The sequence below is a fragment of the Lagenorhynchus albirostris genome, chromosome 4, assembly GCF_949774975.1.
Source record: "Lagenorhynchus albirostris chromosome 4, mLagAlb1.1, whole genome shotgun sequence".
Taxonomy (NCBI): domain Eukaryota; kingdom Metazoa; phylum Chordata; class Mammalia; order Artiodactyla; family Delphinidae; genus Lagenorhynchus; species Lagenorhynchus albirostris.
Window position 1 is genome coordinate 129,834,045 of NC_083098.1, and position 25,290 is coordinate 129,859,334.

Below are 25,290 nucleotides of genomic sequence, written 5' to 3' on the forward strand. Positions count from 1 at the left end.
AAAAATTCCATACGATTGTTATTTGTGTCATGATCCAGTTAGGAGATAGAACCTCTACCACTCATTTTTGTAGAGAGAATTTACTATAAAGCATTCATAACAAATTATAAAATTACTAACTGAGAAGCTACTATCACCTGTAAGGCTGGGGAAACAAAGGAAAGAGGTTGGGATTTCTAAAATCTAGAACTCAGACCTCTGAAGAACTGCCTGATATTTTGAAGGCTGGCTCAGACCTCTGAGAATGTGGCACTGGTGGGTTGGTGCTGATGTCTCTTAGGGGTTGCTAGAGTGGTGGTCACAGGAATAGCAGACAGACAGGAAGCCCACAGAAGTAAAGAGTTAGTCTCTTCTCTCCCCTTCATCTGCAGTCTCTCTCTAGAGCTTTGCTGTATCATTGGTAAAGCCTACCATGGAGCCAAAGTGTAGTTTGCAGAGTCTCAGCCCCAAGTATCACAAAGCCAAGTTTAGAAGTATGGTTTTGGAGCTGAAAGTCAATAATTTAGTAACTGGTACAACTGAAAACTAAGTTACATAATGCTCATATAATCTGTGTGAGCTGCAAAAGAAATTATATAAGGAACTAAATGTTAAGAATAGAATGGTAGTAAAAACTCTGTTTTAGATTTTATCTAAGAGGGAATTATAACAAAAACAGTTATCAGGAAACAGGAAGGGTTAAAAATAAATGCATTCAACTCAGATAATTGGAAAAGAGCAATACAGTGAGCCCAAACATGAAAGAAATTTAAAATGTTAAGGGTAGAGTCAATAGACTTGAGAACAAAACAGCGAAGTTTAAAATAATCTCATTCTTTGACAAGATTTTTAAGATTATGAAGTCAGACCAAGGTCCATTCAAGAGACAGAACCACACTAGTGGAAGTTTTTGGTGAAAGAGAAAAGTAGATGCAAATAAAATATAGAATGGAGGAAATAATGACATGGTAGAGATAAAAAAAACAAACGTTCATTCTGGCTGTTAAAAAACCTTGTCTGCGGAAGAATAATGTGGAGATCTATGTCACTGGCTTACCTATTAATTTCCTTGCAGCCTCATGATTAACTTTACTTTGATTAACTATACTTAAATATGTATGTTAACATTTTTAGTATAACCATTAAAATAATAGAGAGTGTATAACTTTAAAACTAAATAGAAGGCAAAATGGAATGTGAAAAACACAAAAGATTGAGTCTCAAAGAAAGCAAGAAAAGGAAGTGGTAAGGATTACAATAATTTTAATGCAAAACTCATTCCTTAAGATAAGGATGACTACCGTATATTGATAAAGCATTCAGTTCACTGGGAAGTTATAACTTTTAAATCTGATGTACTTGACAGGGTAGCTTTGAAACATAAAACAAAAATATCTGTAACTACAAGGAGAAATGAACAGAACAACCATTTTAGTGAGTTTTAACACATCTCTGTCAGTCGTTGAGGATAGAGAAGGTTTGAAGAACACTATCAACAAGCTTGATCTAATGGATATGTATTTGGAACACTGAACCAATAACATATATACATATTCAAACAGGTAGAGAATGTTTATGAATTTGCCATTCGAAAAATTCATTTCATACAAACCTTGTTCTCTAAGTTAAATTCAGTCAGTTAAAAAACCTTCACGGGGCTTCCCTGGTGGCGCAGTGGTTGAGAGTCCGCCTGCCGATGCAGGGGACACGGGTTAGTGCTCCGGTCCAGGAAGATCCCAGATGCCGCGGAGCGGCTGGACCCGTGAGCCATGGCCGCTGAGCCTGCGCGTCCGGAGCCTGTGCTCCGCGACGGGAGAGGCCACAACAGTGAGAGGCCCGCGTACTGCAAAAAAAAAAACCTTCACAGTTTGGAAATTAGAATATTTTAAATAAATTATTGATTGAACTGTAATATGCAAATAAAAAGCTATTTGGAATTGAATGATCAAAATCTGTGGTGTGCGGCTAACGGAATTCTTACAGGGAAATTTACAACCTGAAATTCTTATGTTAGAAATGAAGAAAGGTTGAGAAATAAAAAGCTGTGCATTAGTATTAAAAAAATAATAAACCCTAAAAAACAGAAAGATTTAATAAAGATTAGACAGAAATGAATGGAAGAAGAAAAGAATTATGAGAAATAAGTAGAATAATTTTGTGTGCTATTCCATCCTGATTGCCCTCCCCTCCCTGCTACCTCTGCATGGGTATCGTGAGCGCTGGAGTTATCACAGCCTCTGTTCAGCTTCTCTTGTTGATTCCAGTACTTCATTAGAAGCTCTTCTTGGGCAGATCTTTTACTTTATTTAAAGAATAGTCCTCGGCTTTATTGGCGAGGGGAGGCAAAACTATTCCTGCAGCTTTTCTCTAGGTCCCAACTATTTAGAACATGGTGATTTCCACTACTCTGTCTTCCAGTTTGCTGATGAATTCTTCTGTATCATGTAATCTACTGTTGATTCCTTCTAGCATATCTTTTACTTTAGTTATTGTATTCTTTTTTTTTGAAGTATAGTTGATTTATAATACAGTGTTGTGTTAATTTCAGGTATAACATAATGATTCAGTATTTTTTCAGTTTATATTCCTTTATAGGTTATTATAAGTTAATAGGTGTACTTTCCTGTGCTGTATAGTAAATCATTGTTGCTTATCTATTTTGTATATAGTAGTTTGTATCTGTTAAGCCCATACCCCTAATTTGTCCCACCCCACTTCCCTCTCCCCTTTGGTAACCACAGGTTTGTTTTCTGTGTCTAAGTCTCATTCTGTTTTTGTTTATACATTCATTTGTATTATTTTTTCGATTCCATATGTAAGTGATGTCATATAATATTTGTCTTTCTGTCTGAGTTGTTTCACTATGCATAATATTCTCTAGGTCCATCCACGTTGATGCAAATGGCAGTATTTCTTTCTTTTTTATGGCGGAATAATATTCCTGTGTTTGTGTGTGTATGTGTGTTTGTGAGTGTGTGTGTGTACATATACATTCTTTGATTTTTATGAGCTGTTTGTATATATTGGATTTTATCAGTTATTGTATTCTTTTTTTTTACAAATTTATTTTATTTATTTATTTTTGGCTGCATTGGGTCTTCGTTGCTGCGTGCAGGCTTCCTCTAGTTGTGGTGAGTGGGTACTACTCTTCATTGTGGTGCATGGGCTTCTTGTTGCGGTGGCTCCTCTTGTTGTGGAGCACCAGCTCTAGACGTGCGGGCTTCAGTAGTTGTGGCACGCAAGCTCAGTAGTTGTGGCTCGTGGGCTCTAGAGCGCAGGCTCAGTAGTTGTAGCTCATGGGCCTGGTTGCTCTGTGGCATGTGGGATCCTCCCAGACCAGGGATCAAACTTGTGTCCCCTGCATTAGCAGGTGGATTCTTAACCACTGTGCCACCAGGGAAGTCCCCAGTTATATTCTTTACCTTTGTTTTCTTCATTATATTTTCTCTCTGTTAAAATTTTCACTGTGTTCATCCATTCTGTGTTCGCTGAGCATCTTTACGATTATTACCTTGAACTCTCTACTGAGTAGCTTGCTTATCTCCCCTTTGTTTAGCCCTTTTTCTGAGTCCTTTGTCTTGTTCCTTTATTTGGAACATATTCCTCTGTCTCCTCATTTTGCAGATTTTGCTGTGTTTTTTTTTCTGTGTTGGGTAGGTCAGTTATGTTGGCTGATTTTGGAGAAGTGGGCTTTTGTAGGTGACATTCTATGGGGCCCAGCAGCACACTCCCCTCTGGTCACTAGAGCTATATGCTCTAGGGCAGTGGTCCCCAACTTTTTTGGCACCAGGGACTGGTTTCTTGGAAGATAATTTTTTCGCGTGTGGTAGGGGGGAGGGATGGTTCAGGCGGTAATGCGAGTGATGGGGAGCAGCAGATGAAGCTTTGCTCACTCGCCGGGTACTCACCTCCTGCTCTGCAGCCCGGTTCCTAACAGTCCCCAGCCCAGGGGTTGGGGACCCTGGTCACTCTAGGGTGTAAGGTGTGAGCCCTACATGAGCTGCATGGGTCCTTCTGTTTTGGTGAGGCTGACTGCTAAGGGTGCTTGCAGAAGACACAGTTTTGTTTTTTTTTAATCGAAGTATAGTTGATTTACAGTGTTGTGTTAACTTCTGCTGTACAGTAGAGTGAGTCAGTTATACATACATATATATATATACACTTTTTAAAAAATATTCTTTTCCATTATGGTTTATCATAGGATATTGAACATAGTTCTCTGTGCCATACAGTAGGACTTCGCTACTTATCCATTCCATATACAGTAAGGCCCCTACATACGAATGAGTACCATTCCGAGAGCCCATTCGTAAGTCCATTTTGTTTGTAAGTCCAACGAAGTTAGTCTACGTACCCAACTAACACAATCAGCTATATAGTACTGTACTGTAATAGATTTATAATACTTTTCACACAAATAATACATAAAAAACAAACAAAAAAATAAAACATTTTTAATCTTATAGTACAGTACCTTGAAAAGTACAGTAGTAGAGTACAACAGCTGGCATACAGGGGCTGGCACTGAGTGAACAGGCAAGAAGAGTTACTGACTAGAGGAGGGAGAGGAGGTGGGAGATGTCAGAGCTGAAGGATCGTCAGCAGTAGGAGACGGAGGGCAAGCTGCAATTTCACTTACGCCTGACGTCGATGGCACAGGTTCTGGTTCCTTGCTGGATTCAATTCTATCTACCCTCTTGAAAAAATGATCCAGTGACGTCCGGGTAGTAGCTCTTTTTTTTCTTGTCATAGATGACACGGTAGCACTGGATTGCATTCTGAATGGCGGCTGCAAGCTTCCTGTACTGTTGTTCTATGTTTGCGTCCTGTGCCTCAAAAACTAACAGTGCCTCCTCAAATAAAGAAAATCCCCTTGCCATTTCCTGTGTCGTGAATCTCTTCGGTTCTTCAGTTTCTTATTCTTCCTGTTGTCGCTCCACTCTCAATTATTTTCACTTTTGTTTCCATCGTTATTGTTTGGCGTTTCTTAGCAGTACCACCTATATCACCGCTGCTTTCACACTTGCTTCCCAACATCCTGGGCTTGAAATAAAGATACTGTACTACTGTACTCTATACAGCAGGGGTCCCGGAACTGGGCTGCACAACAGGAGGCGAGCGGCAGGCAAGCAAGCAAATCTTCATCTGCTGCCCCCCATCGCTTGCATTACTGCCTGAACCATATCCCCCCCCACCCCCCACCGGTCTGTGGAAAAATTGTCTTCCACAAAACCAGTCTCTGGTGCCAAAACGTTTGGGGACGGCTGCTATACAGTACTCTACAGTAAAGTACACAAAAGCTCAACCTGTTGTAGAGGATGCATGCATGTTACAATGTATTCCAGACACGTGAACAGACTTACGTGATTAGACATGCAAATGCATGTTCGTATCTTTGAAAGTTCGAAACTTGAAGGTTCGTATGTAGGGGACTTACTGTATAAAAGCCTACATCTGCTAACCCCAGCCTTCCACTCCATCCCTCTCCTAACCTCCTCACCCTTGGCAACCACCAGTCTGTTCTCTATTTCCGTGATTCTGTTTCATAGACAGGTTCATTTTTGTCATATTTTAGATTCCACATATAAGTGGTATCATATGGTATTTGTCTTTCCCTTTCTGACTTACTTGGAGGCAGGGCTGTCCCCAGCTCAGTAGGCTGCCAGTCCCTGCCTCATGAGTGGCTGCTGCTCTTTCCAAATCCCTTTCTCAAATGAAAATAGTCGGTCTCCTTTATTGTCCCACTTTATGCCTTGTGACGTAAATGTGGGAAAATTATTAGACCACTTCCTTTGTTTCAGTTTCTAGTATATCAGTACTGGTAGGAGTAAGGTATCTGGCCTAAATTAGAAATATTGACAAGTATTGCCAGATAGCCATTTGGGACATGAAGTGTTAGATTCTTTTGGTCTTTTGATCACTTCCATTTATGTAAGATTTTTTAGAACTGCTTTAATTCAGGTCACCAAGGTGCTGTCTAATACAACGCAGTGCCTTATTACTGAGGATTTATTTATTTAGTTTTTTATGATTGCACCATTTGAAAGGTATGTTGGGCAGTGAAACAACCTAATTTAAAGTAAACTTTTATTTTCATGTCAAGAACTGTGAAGGTTTGCGATTTTACCCTACTTGCAATTTAACAAGTTTCACAAGTGCTTTCAGAAGACACAGTATTCCTGGGTCAGAGTCAAAGGATAGACTACTACTTACAGCAACAGAAGTAGCCAGAGAAGCAGCATTTGCACCAGTTCCTGGAGCCTCACTTCTCACAAAGAGATACAAAAAGGGCTGGGTGACATCTGAGTCCTTATGAGGTGGCATTACAGGAGAACCTTGAGCTTAGGGAACCTTAATCTTTTGAAATGGGCAGTAAGCATATCTGCCCTTTGCTTTGGAGGGAGACACTCTGTCTTCCTGTACACAGACATCCTTGAAAAGATAGTCTGAACAGAGGCAGTTAGTGCTTCTGCTGGAAAGATAAGCAGAAATGTGAGAGATGTGAAGAATTATCTTTCAACATTTTTGGAAGGCAGAAAACCATATAGATATTTGTAAGATAGACTTAAATAAGTGGCATAGATTTCAGATTGCAGAGTATGGCCTAAGAAATTTTCCATAGAAAATAGTGATCTTTTTACATATATCTTCAGTTTCCTCTTTTGTAGCTTTTTTTCTGGTTAACCTACTGTCCCGGAGACCTCCATTAATATTAGACTTGCAATGATAGCTTTCCTTGGGAAAGATTACTGTGGATCTATTTTCTGAGTGGTGTATTATTCACTGTTTTTCCTTAGTAGTCAAAGATATCCAAACCTCTGTTTGGGGCAGTTTGTATTTTCCTTCCTTGAACCAATGCTTCTGTTTCAAAGTTCAAATAAATGAAGGCAAGTAAGACGACAATTATGGTATTTAAATTTAGTAAAAATTCACTGAGGCATAACATTTTAGACAAAAGACATTAAAAATGATGGAGCTTGTTGGTGTCCCAGGGCAAGTTCAGTTGTTCAGACTGGATTTCTAAGAGGTCTCTGAGACTAAAATTCTTCAAAGTGGAACTTCATTGTGTACTAGAACACAAATATAGCACTTCATTACAAAATACCCTCAGGCAAAGAACACATAGGGACTTTGCTGCCCTCTAGACTAGAGGTCTTTGTCATAGATAAAGGGGCTCTAAATCTGGGAACTTGGATGGGGGGATGGCTTGGGGCATTCAGTCCTATCAGTGCTTAAACTCCAAGCAAACAGCAAAAACAAAGAACCTAACGTAGGTAATGTTTTAGGTCAGCATGATCTCTTTTAAGTTATTTTGCATCTCTCTAAATTTGACTTGGTTGATCATCTTTTTGGCTTTGTGGTATTTTACTATTCTGATTCTACTTCTCTATCTCTGCCTAAACCATCGTTTGTTCCTATGCTCCTCAAATGATTGACTTCCCTAAGATTGAGACGTCAACCCTCATTCTTCCATCCCTGATCCCTCTAGCTTTCCTTTTATAGGTCTCTTCTACTCCTATAATATCAGATCTCGTGTGTATATACATAACTCTGAAGTTTGATTCTGTCTTGAATTCCAAAACCACATTTCTAACTGCCAACTGAACATTTCCTTCAAGATGTTCTGCCAATACCTTACAAAACTTGTAACTCTGGTTTGTGTGTATTAACAGAAAGGGCAGGGCGAAAGGTATGTTACTGGTTTAATATTTTACTCTTTTCAAAGAAATTCTCCAAACAGATTATTTTGACAAACCTTTATGGTCTTTTTTGCGGAAGTTGTTTTGTAAATTTTATTTCACATATGTAAAATATCTGTCTTTCCGTATTTCATAGCAGTTTGTCATATTTTTACCACCAAAACTAAGCATTTAGATTTTTGCCTTCATCCCCCACATTATCCCTTCTCCCTCCCCACCCTCCCGCCACTGTACACGCACGCACGCACGTGCACAAGCATACAAAATTTTAAATGTTATAATATGCATGAGCTTTGGGTTTTTTGTTATTATTTTTATTGGTAATGGTTCAGTGTGTATTTATGAGGTGGAAGACAAAGCTTGTGTTACTTTACTCTTTACAGGTCTTCATGCCTTGAGGAGAGTTTTGAGGAAACACCCTAACCTCCCTGACAGCAAGATGGCTGGGTTGGTGAAGATTACTCTGAAAGATTTCTTGCAGGGGATGAATGACATCAGGCCCAGTGCCATGAGGGAGGTAGCAATTGATGTCCCAAATGTAAGTCATTTGTACCCTCATGCTAGCCACACTGTTTGAATTAAACTCTGAAAGAAACTAAGACCCCAGGGAAACTACCTTCCTAAGCTAAACTTAAAAAAATTTTTTTTAATTGAAATTTTTATGGAGATAATTGTAGATTTAGTACAGTTGTAAGAAATACTTTAGGGAGAGTGTATGTATCCTTTACCCAGTGCCTCCCGCAATGGTAACATCTTACAAAACTATAATACAATATCACAAGCAGGATATTGATAGAATCATTGATCTTTTGCAGATTTCCCCAGTGTTGCCTGTACTCATTTATGTGTACGTGTGTGTCTGTGTCTGTGTATTTAGTTCTGTGCAGTGTTATTACATGTAAAGTTTTGTGTATCCATCACCAGAATCGAGATACTGAGGATTTCCATCACCACAATAATCCCTTGCTTTGCCCTTTCATAACTACACCCACCTTGTTCATGCATCCATTTCCAAAATTCTGTCATTTCAGAAGTGTTATATAAATGGAATTATACATTATATAATTGTTTAGGATTAGTTTTTTTCACTTACTGTAATTCCCTGGTGATTCATTCAAGTTGTTATATATCAATAGTTTGTTCCTTTCTTTTGCTGAGTAGTATTCCATGGTATATGTGTACAACGGTTTGTTTAACCATTCACCAGTTGAAGGACATCTGGCTTGTTTCCAGTTTGGGGCTATTATGAATAAAGCTTCTATGAACATTTTTCTACAGGTATTGTGTGAATATAAGTTTTTATTTCTCTGGAACAAATACCCAAGTGTAGTACAGTTACTGGGTTGTATACTAATTCCATGTTTAGTTTTACCAGAAAATGTCAACTAGGCTAATTTTAGAACAAAAGAAAATCTTCTAGTTATGATTCTTTCTACTAATGATGCTTGATGTTTCCTTGGGTTCTTTTACATATACTTCATCATTGACTGTCTCTGTAGAGTTTTCAGTGAGATCACCACAAGGGCAACAGAAGTTACCTTTTATGCATGGACCGCCTGTTACGTCACCTGTGACACACCGCCTAATATTCGGGGGTGGGGGATGGCTTTATAGTTTTCTTTGAATATATTAGTATTTTTAGAAAATGAACATTGAAACAAGCATTGGCAGTGTGTTCTGCATTATATTATATTGTAATATGTCAATATGTATTTTGAAGTGTCAAAAGAGAGCTGTTATTTAAACTTATTTCACCATGGACCACGTGGAGCAGAGACTTGCAGCATTTTGCAGTGTGGTAGATTGCAGAAAATGACCACAAATTCTTCCCTTCACTGTGTTTGCCCTTTCGCATTGCAGTCTTGTAGCTAAACGCTAGGGAGTCAAGTTTTCCATCCTTGAATCTGCACTTGGCCATGTAACTTGCTTTGGCCAGTGGAGTGTTAGCAGCCATAATGCAAGCAGGCTTGAAAGCGCTTAGGGCTTGCCTTCTCTTGCTGGTCTTTGCCATTGCATTAGCTTTGTTAAGAAATCTGTACTAGCTTCCTGGAGGATGAGAGACTGTGTGAACAGGGATGAGCCCTCCTAGTTGAGATCCCCTCATTCTAGTCATCACCAATTGTCAGACATGTGATGCCATGCTAGACTGTCCCACTCCAATCAAAGTTTGCCCCAACCAGGAGAAACCAGTTAACCCTCAGAATTATCAGAAATAATAAAGTTATTTTGAGCCACTAAATTTTATGGTCATTAGCAAAAGCTAAGTGAAGCAGGCACTTGTTAGCTTCTTATAGAACACAGTTGTTTTGTAAGTTTAGGCTGGGAAACAGTACCCTGGAGATAAGAACATTCCCAAGGACTAACTGCTAGTTTAGGCTGCTTAATGTGATTTTGAATTCTTTTTGAAACATTTTCAAATTTACTACTGAAAGCTCAACTTTGGGGTTTTTCAGAAGCTCTGTAGCAGAACATGCTCATTTCATATGAATAATTTGACAAATGGAATTATAGAATGATGAATGATTGATGTTGGGTTAGTAGAAACTTCACTTCTTTGGAACTTATGGTCTAAAGTTCGGGGACAGTGATTGGTATGAATATTTGCAGTATTTATCTGTATTTTATTGGGTACCGTAACATAATATAACGGGTCAGGTAGACACCTAATCATTAAATGCCTCATGTGAAAATTTCAGGGGATAGGGTTATAACCAACTGCACCATCCCAAAACATTTTAGTGATTTAAAAAGTTTAGGAGCTAAGGAAACCTACAGGCAGCTTTTAAACTTAAAGTTATTGCCAATGAAGAATGTGTTTAAACAGTGGCTGTCCACTCTTAGAACTGCTGAACTGATTTATTCATCATAGGAACTGGTACTACAACTGCACTTTTAATTGCTCTAATGAAAGAGTTTTTCCTTTATTTTCTTTTGATACAGTATTTACAATCCATGGACTTGTGCCATTTTCCATTTGGCGTTTCATTATTTGGTCTAAGTCCATGGTGTACTATGATGTTACTCATGAGCTCCAAAGTGATTAGCCTTGGTCAGAGGACTTCCTTATATTGCTTTTCATGCTCACTTCAGATTGTAAAAATTTTCCTGAGAAGTCAACATTTCTGTAATTGGATTCCTAAAGTTCACTCTTCTGATTTCTGGCTATTACACCTACAAAAATATCTCCAAATTATTTCTGCAGAAGATTTAATATTTATTTTGCTATAGAAAATCTGTTTAAAGTAGCTAGTTAATTGCAGGCTTTTTTTTTTAATAGCAAAGTGAGCATTCAGCATCTTTTGAGAAAAGATTTTAGTGTGTGAAATTAAACCTTCTAAATCACACTTGCTAAAGTTTGAAAGAAATGTCTTAAGGTTGGAATGTTGCCAGTTATAATATAGTGCATTATTAATTTCAGGAGACTACAAGTGTTAGCCACTTACTTAAATGTAATGTTTCCTTTTTTTGGACTTTCTGAATTGGTGATTATACCAATTGGTGTGTTAAAAGTCAAATGTATTTTACAATTAATCAGTGATGAAAGTCAAATATATTTCTTTACTTGAGGAATCCTTAGAATCTTTGAATATGCTAATATGCATTGTGAAATTTCAGTTTTTCACCCAGAGATAACTGTTAATATTTTGTCACAGTTCCAATAGATTTTTTAGCATTTTGTAGATTTTCTTCTGTGCATATAGGTATTTTAATATAGTTAATCTTAGGATATATATAGTTTTATGTTCTGCTTTTATCATTTAAAGTTATATGATAAATGTTCTACTCTAAAATTTCTTGGCAAACATCTTTTTATTGACAGCATAATAGACTGTTATGTTGATAAACTGTAATTGTTTTATCTTTCTTCCATTCTCAGATATTTAGGGTTTTTTTCTATTTTTCTCTCATATAGTTATAAACATATTTGTGTCCAAATCTTTGCATTTTTGATTTTGATGAAGTGGAATTACTAGACTAAAATATGTGATTTTTAAAGTTTGTGACAAATATCGTTTTCTTTTTTTTACCCCAGAAAGGTTGTTCTAATTTTTAATCATGTGATAAAAATGTAAAATTGCAAAGAACTTAAGCAAAATCTCATTTTATTTTCACTTTAGTCCTTTTCTCTTTTTACTTTCCACTAGATTATTTTCTTCACTGAAAAGTTCTTTATTACAAGGAATAATACTGGATAAGTTTTAGATGAATAGAGATTTAAAAAGAAAATGAAAGGTAGCTATCAGTTATGTCTCTTCTCCTCCCTATAAAAATGTTAAATTTTTAGACCAAGGGTATATCTGGATGGCTTTTAAATGAATTTGAAGTTCCATAAGACCAGAAGTTCTTACTTTTTATTTTTATCCTTAGTACTTAGCATAGGACTAGCACATAATAGATGTCCAATCAGTATTTGTCGAATAAATGAGCAAATAACTAATTTTCATGAAAAAACATATTAGATGGTCAATTTCAGATATTTGAAAAATATTTTAAAAAGAGCGTATCATCCTTCTTCTGTACCAAAGTACAATATAGGCCATTATTACCCTCATGAAACATTCTTCATATTTTTCATATTTTATAAAGCAACTAATTTCTTTAGTGAATTTACTACTGTTAGTGAATTTAACAGTTTTGGAATACAGATGTCTATAATAGTGTTAAGCTGTCTATTCTGGAAGGATATACAGTAATCCTTTATGTTTTATGCAGAACATGTTGCTTTTTTTTTTTTTTTTTTTTTTGCGGTACGCGGGCCTCTCACTGTTGTGGCCTCTCCCGTTGCGGAGCACAGGCTCCGGACGCGCAGGCTCAGCGGCCATGGCTAACGGGCCCAGCTGCTCTGCGGCATGTGTGATCTTTCCGGACCGGGGCACGAACCCGCGTGCCCTGCATCGGCAGGCGGACTCTAAACCACTGCGCCACCAGGGAAGCCCCATCTGTACACTTTTGATATTACCTTTGGATTGCAGTTTTCAGAATTTGGACCTTTGGTTCAGAATAAGCCAAAAGCCAATTAAAAAAATAGGACTCTACTTTCACATGAACCCACTTTTGTAAAGTGAACTGCAGGCAGAGCCTCAGGACTACCCGTATAGCCCCAAACCCGTCTGCAGTCTTGGATCCAGGTTAAACTTAGAGGTAGTTGGTGGTCAAATTGAGTGTCTACCAAATGTCATTATTTAAATAAACATTCCTCATTTACTCCCATTTTAAAACCTAGCAAACCTCTTAATTATATGAATAATCAAAAGGTTATCTGTTTCGCTACGTATTCAAAATTTGCAGCTGTATTTTCATTTGGCACTTTTTCAGATGAGACTAGAACATCAGAATGTGACAAGTGAGTTGAATTTCCTAGGATGAGCTCATTAGCATTACTTTTCTGGTGCAGAGATATGAGTTAAATAGTTTAATTGACCATAATTACATTTTATTCTTCTTGTACCCTCAGGATAATTAGAAGGAATTTGAGTTTCTATTTTTTAAAAGCAGTACTGTATTCTATATTTTATTTCTTACAGACTCAGAAGATTGAGGGCTTCTATGATGCTTTACTAAATAACAGATTTTTTTTTTTTGGAATAGATAGTACAACCTGTAGAAATTCTATTAATTCCATATTGGTCCTTGGCAGGGTTTTGAATTTGATTTCTTTTGATTTTGCTTCTTGTTGTCTAGACAGAAGAGTGTCTTCTATCACTTACAAGATCCCAGTCTTCCCTGCCAACTACTCGAGCATTTTTATAGTTTTAAGTAATAACAGTTGAACAGGAAAGCACATTTGGAAAAGTAGATTACTTTTTTTTTAACATCTTTATTAGAGTATAATTGCTTTACAACGGTGTGTCAGTTTCTGCTTTATAACAAAGTGAATCACTTATACATATATCCCCATATCTGTTCCCTCTTGCATCTCCCTCCCCTGCACCCTCCCTATCCCACCCCTCTAGGTGATCATGAAGCACTGAGTTAATCACCCTGTGCTATGTGGCTGCTTCCCACTAGCTATCTGTTTTACGTTTGGTAGTGTGTATAATACGTCCATGCCACTCTCTCACTTTGTCCCAGCTTACCCTTCCCCCTCCCCATATCAAGTCCCTTCTCTAGTAGGTCTGCATCTTTATTCCCATCTTGCCACTAGGTTCTTCTGACCATTTTCGTTTTTTGTTTTAGATTCCATACTTATGTGTTAGCATACAGTATTTGTTTTTCTCTTTCAGCCTTACTTCACTCTGTATGACAGCCTATAGGTCCATCCACCTCACTACAAATAACCCAGTTTTGTTCCTTTTTATGGCTGAGTAATATTCCATTGTATATATGTGCCACATCTTCTTTATCCATTCATCTGTTGATGGACACTTAGGTTGCTTCCATGTCCTGGCTATTGTACATAGAGCTGCAATGAACATTTGGGTACATGACTCTTCTTGAATTATGGTTTTCTCAGGGTATATGCCCAGTAGTGGGATTACTGGGTCATATGGTAGTTCTATTTTTAGTTTTTTAAGGAACCTTCATACTGTTCTCCATAGTGGCTGTATCAATTTACATTCCCACCAACAGTGCAAGAGGGTTCCCTTTTCTCCACACCCTCTCCAGCATTTATTGTTTGTAGATTTTTTGATGATGGCCATTCTGACCGGTGTGAGATGATATCTCATTGTAGTTTTGATTTGCATTTCTCTAATGATTAATGATGTTGAGCATTCTTTCATGTGTTTGTTGGCTATCTGTATATCTTCTTTGGAGAAGTGTCTATTTAGATCTTCTGTCCATTTTTGGATTGTGTTGTTTGTTTTTTTAATATTGAGCTGCATGAGTTGCTTGTGTGTATTGGAGATTAATCCTTTGTCAATTGCTTCATGTTTATGGTTTCCTTTGCTGTGCAAAGTCTATTTTGTCTGATACGAGAATTGCTACTCCAGCTTTCTTTTGTTTTCCATTTGTATGGAATATCTTTTTCCATCCCCTCACTTTCAGTCTTTATGTGTCCCTAGGTCTGAAGTGGGTCTCTTGTAGACAGCATATATACGAGTCTTGTTTTTGTAACCATTCAGCCAGTCTATGTCTTTTGGTTGGAGCATTTAATCCATTTACATTTAATGTAATTATCGATACATATGTTCCTATTACCGTTTTCTTAATTGTTTTGGGCTTATTATTGTAGGTCTTTTCCTTCTCTTGTGTTTTCTGCCTAGAGAAGTTCCTTTAGCATTTGTTGTAGAGCTGGTTTGGTGGTGCTGAATTCTCTTAGCTTTTGCTTGTCTGTAAAGCTTTTAATTTCTCCATCAAATCTGAGTGAGATCCTTGCTGGGTAGAGTAATCTTGGTTGTACGTTTTTCTCTTTCATCACTTTAAGTATGTCCTGCCACTCCCTTCTGGCTTGCTGAAAGATCAGCTGTTAACCTCATAGGGATTCCCTTATGTGTTACTTGTTGTTTTTCCCTTGCTGCTTTTAATATTTGTTCTTTGTATTTAATTTTTGATAGTTTGATTAATATGTGTCTTGGCGTGTTTCTCCTTGGATTTATCCTGTATGGTACTCTCTGTGCTTCTGGACTTGATTAACTATTTCCTTTCCCATATTAGGGAAGTTTTCAACTATAATCTCTTCAAATATTTTCTCAGTCCCTTTCTTTTTCTCTTCTTCTTCTGGGACCCCTAAAATTCGAATGTTGGTGCATTTAATGTTGTCCCAGAAGTCTCTGAGACTGTCCTCAATTCTTTTCATTCTTTTTTCTTTATTCTGGTCTGCGGTAGTTATTTCCACTATTTTATCTTCCAGGTCACTTATCCATTCTTCTGCCTCAGTTATTCTGCTATTGATCCCTTCTAGAGAATTTTTAATTTCATTTATTGTGTTGTTCATTTCTCCTTGCTCTTTAGTTCTTCTAGGTCCTTGTTAAACATTTCTTGTATTTTCTCCATTCTATTTCCAAGATTTTGGATCATTACTATCATTATTCTGAATTCTTTTTCAGGTAGATTGCCTATTTCCTCTTCATTTGTTAGGTCTGGTCGGTTTTTATCTTGCTCCTTCATCTGCTGTGTGTTTTTCTATCTTCTCATTTTGCTTAACTTACTGTGTTTGGGGTCTCCTTTTCACAGGCTGCAGGTTCGTAGTTTCCATTGTTTTTGGTGTCTGTCCCCAGTGGCTAAGGTTGGTTCAGTGGGTTGTGTAGGCTTCCTGGTGGAGGGGACTAGTGCCTGTGTTCTGGTGGATGAGTCTGGATCTTATCTTTCTGGTGGGCAGGTCCACATCTGGTGGTGTGTTTTGGGGTGTCTGTGGCCTTTTAATAATTTTATGCAGCCTCTGTGCTGATGGATGGGGTTGTGTTCCTGTCTTGCTAGTTGTTTGGCATAGGGTGTCCTGCACTTGAGGTTGCTGGTCCTTGAGTGGATCTGGGTGCTGGTGTTGAGAAGGAGATCTTTGGGAGATTTTTGCCATTTGATATTTCGTGGAGCTGGGAGGTCTCTTGTGGACCAGTGTCCTGAAGTTGGCTCTCCCACCTCAGTGGCACAGCCCTGATGCCTGGCTGGAGCACCAAGAGCCTGTCCTGCACATGGCTGAGAAGAAAAGGGAGAAAAAAAAGAAAGAAAGAAGATAAAACAAAATAAAATAAAGTTATTAAAATAAAAAATAATTTAAAATAATTTTTTAAGTTATAAAAAAGGACAGAACCCTAGGACAAATGGTAAAAGCAAAGCTGTACAGACAAAATCTCACACAAAAGCATACACATACACACTCACAAAAAGAGGAAAAGGGAAAAAAATATATATATCGTTGCTCTCAAAGTCCACCTCCTCAATTTGGGATGATTCGTTGCCTATTCAGGTATTCCACAGATGCAGGGTACATCAAGTTGATTGTGGAGATTTAATCCGCTGCTCCTGAGGCTGCTGGGAGAGATTTCCCTTTCTCTTTGTTCGCACAGCTTCCGGGGTTCAGCTTTGGATGTGCCCCCGCCCCTCTGCGTGTAGGTCGCCTGTGGGCGTCTGTTCCCGCTCAGGATGGGGTTAAAGGAGCAGCTGATTGGGGGGGCTCTGGCTCACTCAGGCCAGGGGAAGAGAGGGGCACGGATGTGGGGAGAGCCTGCGGCGGCAGAGGCCAGCGTGAGGTTGTACCAGCCCGAGGCACGCCATGCGTTCTCCCGGGGAAGTTGTCCCTGGATCCCGGGACCCTGGCAGTGGCGGGTTTGCACAGGCTCCCTGGAGGGGAGGTGTGGATAGTGACCTGTGCTCGCACACAGGCTTCTTGATGGCCGCCTTAGAGTCCCATGCCTGTCTCTGGAGTCCGTGCTGATAGCCGCGGCTCATGCCCGTCCCTGGAGCTCCTTTAAGCCGTGCTCTGAATCCCCTCTCTTCGCGCACCAGGAAACAAAGAGGGAAGAAAAAGTCTCTTGCCTCTTCGGCAGCTCCAGACCTTTTCCCGGACTCCCTCCCAGCTAGCCGTGGCACACTAGCTCCTTTCAGGCTGTGTTCACGCCGCCAACCCCAGTCCTCTCCCTGCATCCGACCGAAGCCCGAGCCTCAGCTCCCAGCCCCGCCCGCCCCGGCGCATGCGCAGACAAGCCTCTCGGGCTGGTGAGTGCCGGTCGGCACTTATCCTCTGTGCGGGAATCTCTACGCTTTTTCCTCCGCACCCCTGTGGCTGCGTTCTCCTCCGCGGCTCCGAAGCTTTCCCCCTCCGCCACCCACAGTCTCCGCCAGCGAAGGGGCTTCCTAGCGTGTGGAAACCTTTCCTCCTTCACAGCTCCCTCCCACTGGTGCGGGCCCCGTCCCTATTCTTTGTCTCTGTTTTTTCTTCTGCCCTACCCAGGTACGTGGGGAGTTTCTTGCCTTTTGGGAGGTCTGAGGTCTTCTGCCAGCGTTCAATAGGTGTTCTGTAGGAGTTGTTCCACCTGTGGATGTATTTCTGACGTATTTGTGAGGAGGAAGGTGATCTCTGCGTCTTACTCTTCCGCCATCTTGAAGCTCTCGAAGTAGATTACTTTTAACCAGCAAATACTCTGTGTCAAAATCAAGATTTTAGTTTTACCATTATTAAATATTGTAGAAGTTTAACTCTTTCATTCCACTTTTCTTTTTATACCTTACTTTTCTCCGGGTTCAATAGGAGGAGAAATGAGTGGAAGGATCACCAATTTCTATTCTCAGCTCTGATCCCAGTTAACACTGATGAAATTGAACACTTTTCCGTTCAGGTTATAAATAGAGAACTCTTAATTTTCAGTTTCTGTTGGGTGTCTCCTTTTGAATCTATAAATAATGTTGAGGTTGTCCTAGAAGAAAATGCCACACTTGTATGTATAGTTGATCAGTACTCAGTACAAGCACAGCTCATTTTGTTGTGTTTCACTTTATTGTGGTTCACAGATACTGGTGTTTTTTGTTTTTTTTAAAGAAATTGAAGGTTTGTGGCAACTCTGTGATGAGCAAGTCTGTCAGCCAGTTTTCTAACAGTATTTTCTCACTTTGTGTCTCTGTATTACATTTTGGTAATTATTGCACTATTTCAGACTTTTTCATTATTATTATATTTTTATGGTGATCTTTAATTAGTGATCTTTGATGTTACTATTGTAATTGTTTTAGGGTGCCACGAACTGTACCCGTATAAGATGGTGAACTTAACCGGTAATTGTTGTGTGTTCTGACTGCTCTACCAACCATCTGTTCCCCTGGCTTGCTCCCTCTCCTTGGGCCTCTCTATTCTCTGAGACACAGTAATATTGAAATTAGGCCAGTTAATAAACCTACAATGGTCTCTGCGTGTTCAAGGAAAAGGAAGAGTCACATCTCTCACTTTCAATCAAAAGCTAGAAATGATTAAGCTTAGTGAAGAAGGTGTGTCAAAAGCCAAGATAGGCCTTTAAAAGCTAGGGCTCTTGTGCCAAACAGTTAGCCAAGTTGTGAATGCAAAGGAAAAGTTCTTGAAGGGAATTAAGTCCTTCTCCAGTGAACACATGAATGATGTGGAGAAAGTTTTAGTGGTCTGGATAGAAGATCAGACCAGCTGCAACATTCCCTTAAGCCAAAGCCTAATCCAGAGCAAGGCCCAAACTCTCTTCAATTCTGTGAAGGGTGGTATAGATGAGGAGGCTGCAGGAGAAAAGTCTGAAGCGAGCAAATGTCGATTCATGTTGTTTAAGGAAAGAAGCCATCTCCATAACATCAAAGTGCAAGGTGAAACAGCAAGTGCTGATGGAGAAGCTGCAGCAGGTTATCCGAAAGATCTAGCTAAGATGGTTTAATGAAGGTGGCTACCCTAGACAGCAGATTTTCATTGTAGATGAGACAGCCTTATATTGGAAGAAGATGCCATCTAGGACTCTAATAGCTAGAGAGGAAAAGTCAGTGCCTGGCTTTAAAGCTTTAAAGGACAGGTTAACTCTTGTTAGGGGCTAGTGCAGCTGTTGACTTTAATTTGAAGCCAGTGCTCATTTACCATTCCAAAAATCCTAGGGTTCTTAACAGTGATGCTAAATCTACTCTGCCTGTGCTCTCTATAAATTGAACAGCAAAGCCTGGCTGACAATACATTTGTTTACAACATGCTTTTCTGAATATTTTAAGCCCACTATTGAGACCTAATACTCAGAAAAAAAATCTTCCTTTCAAAATATTACTGTTCATTGACAATTCATCCAAGAAGTCTGACGGAGATGTACAACAAGATTAATATTGTTTTCATGCCTGCTAACACAACATCCCTTCTGCAGGCCATGGATCAAGGCATCATTTCGACTTTCAAGTCTTATTATTTAAGAAATACGTTTTGCAAGGATATAGCTACCATAGGTAGCGATTCCTCTGTTGGATCTGGGCAAAGTAAATTGAAAACCTTCTAAAAAAGATTTACCATTCTAGATGCCGTTAAGAACATTCATGATTCACAGAAGAGGTCTATACCAACATTCACAGGGGTTTGGAAGAAGTTGATTCTAACCCTTATGGATGACTTTGAGGGATTCAAGACTTCAGTGGCGGAAGTAATTGCAGATGTGGTAGAAATAGCAAGAGAACTGGAATTAGAAGTGGAGCCTGAAGATGTGACTGAATTGCTGCAATCTCATGGTACAACTTGAATGGCTGAGGAGTTGCTTCCTATGGATGAGCAAAGAAAGTGGTTTCTAGAGATGGAATTTACTCCTAGTGAAGATGCTGTGAAAATTGTTGACATGACAACAAAGAAGTTGGAAGTTTACATAAACTTAGTTAAAGCAGTGGCAGGGTTTGAGAAGATTGACTCCAATTTTGAAAGAAATTCTACTGTCGTTAAAATGCTGTCAAACATCGCATACTACAGAGAAATTGTTTGTGAAAGGAAAAGTTGATTGATGTGGCAGGCTTCACTGCTGTCTTTTTTTTTTTTTTTTTTTGCGGTACGCGGGCCTCTCACTGCTGTGGCCTCTCCCGTTGCGGAGCATAGGCTCCGGACGCACAGGCTCAGCGGCCATGGCTCACCGGCCTAGTCGCTCCGCGGCATGTGGGATCTTCCCGGACCGGGGCACGAACCTGTGTCCCCTGCATTGGCAGGCGGACTCTCAACCACTGCGCCACCAGGGAAGCCCCACTGGTGTCTTATTTTAAGAAACTGCCCCAGCTGCCCCAGCCTTCAGCATCCACCCTGGTCAGTCAGCAGCATCAACATCAAGACAAGACTCCACCAGCGAAGGATTGTGACTCACTGAGGCTCAGATGATGATTAACATTTTTTAGCAATAAAGTATTTTTTAATTAAGGTATGTACATTATTTTTTAGACATAATGCTACTGCACAGTTAATGGACTACAGTGTAGTGTACACATAACTTTCACATACACTGGGAAACCAAAAAATCTGTGTGATTCACTTTATTGCGAAGTTCGCCTTGCTGTGAGTGGTCTTGAACCAAACCCACAGTATCTCTGAAGAAAGCCTGTAAATACTTGATGAGTATTTGCTAAAAACACAGATTTTCATCTACAGTAAAGGAAATCATTGGTAGGGTTAATGTGTTCTTTTGTGGTACCACCTTTTCACTTCAGCTTACACAGATACAGAGTAATTACACACTCACCTGATCTTGTCCCGTAGTCCATCTGTCCCAAACTGTCTTAAATGCCATCAACATAACTCCCTATTGATAACCTCTAAGATGAAGTCTAAGCTCTTTAGTTTGGTGTTCGTAACCTGGCTTGTGCCTTCTTCACTTTCATCTTACATTGTTCTGTTAAACCATTTTGTATTTTTGTACGTTGTCCTCCCCTCTGCCTGAAAAATTACTTTCTGACCTCTCAGTTACCAAAGATCTTGTAATATGATTCCTAATACACACACACAAAGCTAACACATATATGCCTTGTGGTTCTTTTGTCTTATTCATCTTTGTGTCCCCTCTGTTTGGCAAATAGTACCAACTAAATAAAGGTTTGTCGAATGACTGAATATTTTATTTAGCATTTTGGTTCATAGTGGTTCTCATTTTTCAGAAATGGTTCTTTTACCTTTTCATATAAAAATATATGTATATATATTTGGTAACAGCTTTATTGAGGTATAATTCACCTATCAGTCATTCACTTATTTAAAGGGTACAATTCAGTGGTCTAGTATATGCAAAAAGTTGTACAGGCGTCACTACATTTAATTTTAGAACATTTTCATCATCCCCAAAAGAAACCCTATACACTTTGCCCATCATCTTGCAACCTGTGCATTCCCCCATTTTTAATTGTTTTTTATTTATTATTGAGTTGTATATGTACTAGATACAAGTCCTTTATTATATTTGATATCAGGTATATATGATTTGCAAATATTTTCTCCCATTCAGTGAGCTGCCTCTTTTCATTTTCTTGATAATGTCCTTTGCAGCATAAAAGTTTTTGATTTCAGTGAAGTCCAGTGTCTCTATTTTTTCTTGACTTTGGTGTCACATTTAAGAAAGTATTGCCAGATCCAAGGTCAGGAGGATTTACTGTATATTTTCTTCTAAGAGTTTATAAGAGTTGCTTATGGTTTTAGCATGTACATTTAGGTCTTTAGTTAATTTTTTTCCCCCAGGTAGGGTTAACTCTGCTCCTCTGTGTGTAACCATAGGACTCTAAAACTCCAACTATAGCTTGGAGTCATAAACATATATAGGAAAAGTTTTGTTGTTTTTTTTTTAAACTGTGGTAAACTATGCATAACATGAAATTTACCATTTTAACCAGTCTTAAGTATGTAATTGGGTGGTATTAAGTATATTCCCATTGCTGTGCAACCATCACCACCATCTAGTCCTGTGATTTTAATTATTTGGAAGGCTTAAGTTAAATTTAACTTTTTAGTAAATCTAGGACTATTCAGGTTATCTGTTTTTTTCTTGAGTTTGGTAGTTTGTATCTTTTAAGGAATTGGTCCATTTTGCCTTAATTGCCTGATTTATGGACATAGTTGTTCGTAGTCTTCCTTATTATCTTTTTACTGTCTGTGGGATCAGTAGTGTTTTCTCTTTCATTTCTAATACTGTTTATGTCTTCTCTTTTTTTTCATGATCATTCTGCCTGGAGGTCTAGCAGTTTTATTGATTTTTTTCAAATTATCAGCTTTTTGTTTTATTTTTCTGATTTTGATTTCATTGATTTCTGTACTAATCTTTGTTATTTCCTTCCTTGTTTGCATTAGGCTTAATCTGGTCTTCTTCCTTTAGTTTAAGGTGAGAGCTGTGGTTAGTGAGTTTAGTTCTGTCTCTTCTAGGTCTGTGTTCAGTGCTATAAATAATCATTAAGCATTGTTTTAGCTGCATCCCACGTATTTGATAATGTTGGATTTTCATTTCCATTTAGTTCAAAATATTTTTTATTTCCTTTGAAACATCTTTAACTTAACATGGTCTACCTTCAAGTGATAATGTATCACATGTGTAGTGTAAGAACCTTAAAACAGTGTACTTCTTTTGCTCCCCTCCTGGCCTTTGTGCTGTTGTCATACATTTTACTTTTACATGGTTGTGAACCCCAGAGTACATTGTCATCATTTTTGCTCTAAATAGTATTTCCCTTTGAAGCGATTTAAATAATAATAAAGAAAATTTTCTATGTTTACACAATGTAATTACCACTTCCAGCTCTCTTTAGTCTTTTGTGTAGATTCAGGTTTCCATCTGGTATCATTTTCCTTCTCCCTGAAGGGCTTACTTTAACATATCCTGTAATGCAGCTGTGCTGGTCAAGAATTCTTTAAGTTTTTGCATGTCTCAAAAAAGTCATTATTTTGTTTTTGTTTTAAAAAGATACTTTTATTGGGTAAAGAATTTAGATTGACAGTGATACCCCTCCCGTAACCCACGCACCCCTAGTTCTTTAATGATTTGCTCCACTCTCTGCTTTCTTGCATTATTTTTGAAAAGAAATCTGCTGTCTCCATTTTCATTGTTTTCTGTGTGTAACATATCTTTTATTTTCCTCAGGTTGCTTTTAAGATTTTCTCTTTAACACTTGTTTTAAGTAGTTTGATTATCATGTGCCTTGGTAGTTTTCTTCTTGTTTCTTGTGCTAGTTCATTAGTCCCCTCACTGGGGACTAAAAATACACATGTACATTTGTCTGCTTGAGATTCTCCCAAAGCCCAGTAATGCTGTGTTCATTTTTTATATTCCTCTGTTTTCTTTCTCCCTTTTTTTTGTTTTAGAGGGTCTCTATTGCTGTGCCTACCAGTTCGCTAACCTTTTTTCCCCATTAAAGTGTCTAATCAGCTGTTAGTTCCATCCAGTGCATTTTTAAAATTATGGACACTGTAGTATTTCTTTAGAAATTTGATTTTTATCCTTTTTATATTTTTTCTTCTCTACTTAATGTTTTCAATGTTTCCTTCATTTGAACATATGCAACATATTTATAATAATAGCTGTTATAATGTCCTTGTCTTCTAATTCTATCTGTGTAATTTCTGAATCAGCTTCAATTTATTGATTTTTTTTCCTTATTATAGATTATATTTCCCTGCTTCTTTGCATGCATGATGCATTTTGATTGGTTTCCAGAAATTCTGATTTTTATTTTGTTGGGAGATGAATGCTTTATATTCATAAAAATATTCTTGAGATTTATTCTGGGGTGTGGTTATTTGGAAAGTTTGATCCTTTTTGGTCTTGCCTTCAAATTTTCTCAGGTGGTACCACGGCAATGTTTTGTCTAGGGTTAATTTTTCCCTACTAGTGAGCTAAGATCCTTATCAATATCCTACCTGATGCTCTATAAATTATAAGGGTCCACTCTGGCTGTTGGGAGCAGGCATGCTTCCTTCTAGTCCTTTTAGGTCTCTGGTTTCATTCTTTTTTTTTCCTGGACTCATTTGTTTTGCTCACATGTGTGTACTGATAACTGAATATTTGATGGAGACCCTCTACAGATTTCAGGAGTTCTCTCTCTCTATATATATCTCTTTTACCTCTAATACTCTGCCCTGCAATACCTACCTCTTTGACTTTCCCATACTCCCAGCTTCATTTTCTCATCTCAGGGAGACTGTGGGCTCTGCGTAGGTTTCCTCTCTACTGCTGCAACCTGTGGCCTTTCTCCAGGCAGTTAGATAGGCACAGTCATAGGGTTCACCTCATTGTTTCCCTTCTCTCAAGGATCACCCTCCTTCATTGCCTGATGGCCAATGTCCTAAGAGTTTGTCAGCTTTTTAAGTTTTTTTCAGACAGAAAGGTAAATCTTATTTCTTTTACTCCTTGGCTGGAAGCAAAGGTCCCTATTTGGCAGTTTTCAAAAATACCATTTTTAATAATTTACGTCTAAGCCACAGGGTGGGACATATTCCAATGCCCCATGTTAGAATCACCATGTCAGAATTTCATGTACTCTTCAGAAAAATGCTTTGCAGTTGCTTATATAGGTTTTCTTTTTACATCTTTATTGGCGTATAATTGCTTTACAAGGTTGTGTTAGTTTCTGCTGTACAACAAGGTGAATCAGCTATATGTACACATATATCCCCATATCCCCTCCCTCTTGAGCCTCCCTCCCACCCTCCCTATCCCACCCCTCTAGGTCATCACAAAGCATCGAGCTGATCTCCCAGTTCTATGCAGCAGCTTCCCATTAGCTATCTGTTTTACATTTGGTAGTGTATATATGTCAGTGCTACTCTCTCACTTCATCCCAACTTCCCCTTCCCACCGTGTCCTCGAGTCTGTTTTCTACGTCTGCGTCTTTATTCCTGCCCTGCCACTAGGTTCATCAGTACCATTTTTTTAGATTCCATATATATGTGTTAGCATATGGTATTTGTTTTCCTCTTTCTGACTTACTTTGCTCTGTATGACAGACTCTAGGTCCATCTACCTCATTACAAATAACTCAGTTTTGTTCCTTTTTATGGCTGAGTGATATTCCATTGTATAAATGTGCCACATCTTCTTTATCCATTTATCTGTCAATGGACATTCAGGATTCTTCCATGTCCTGTCCTGGCTATTGTAAATAGTGCTTCAGTGAACATTGTGGTATATGACTCTTTTTGAATTATGGTTTTCTCAGGGTATATGCCCAGTAGTGGGATTACTGGGTCATATGGTAGTTCTATTTTTGGTTTTTTAAGGAACCTCCATACTGTTCTCCACAGTGG

General features: G+C 38.6%; 1 protein-coding gene across 2 annotated transcripts in view; it reads left to right on the forward strand.

Moving 5' to 3' along the window:
- AFG2A (AFG2 AAA ATPase homolog A) overlaps positions 1-25,290 on the forward strand; it is a 338,551-nt gene that overhangs the window by 35,289 nt on the left and 277,972 nt on the right. For both annotated transcript variants that reach the window (XR_009540411.1, XM_060148678.1), the window contains exon 10: positions 8,063-8,217. Coding sequence is in view for 1 of the 2 variants with exons in the window: in XM_060148678.1 (XP_060004661.1) it covers positions 8,063-8,217 (155 nt within the window). In the remaining variant the exon portion in view is untranslated. The remainder of the gene's footprint in view (positions 1-8,062; positions 8,218-25,290) is intronic.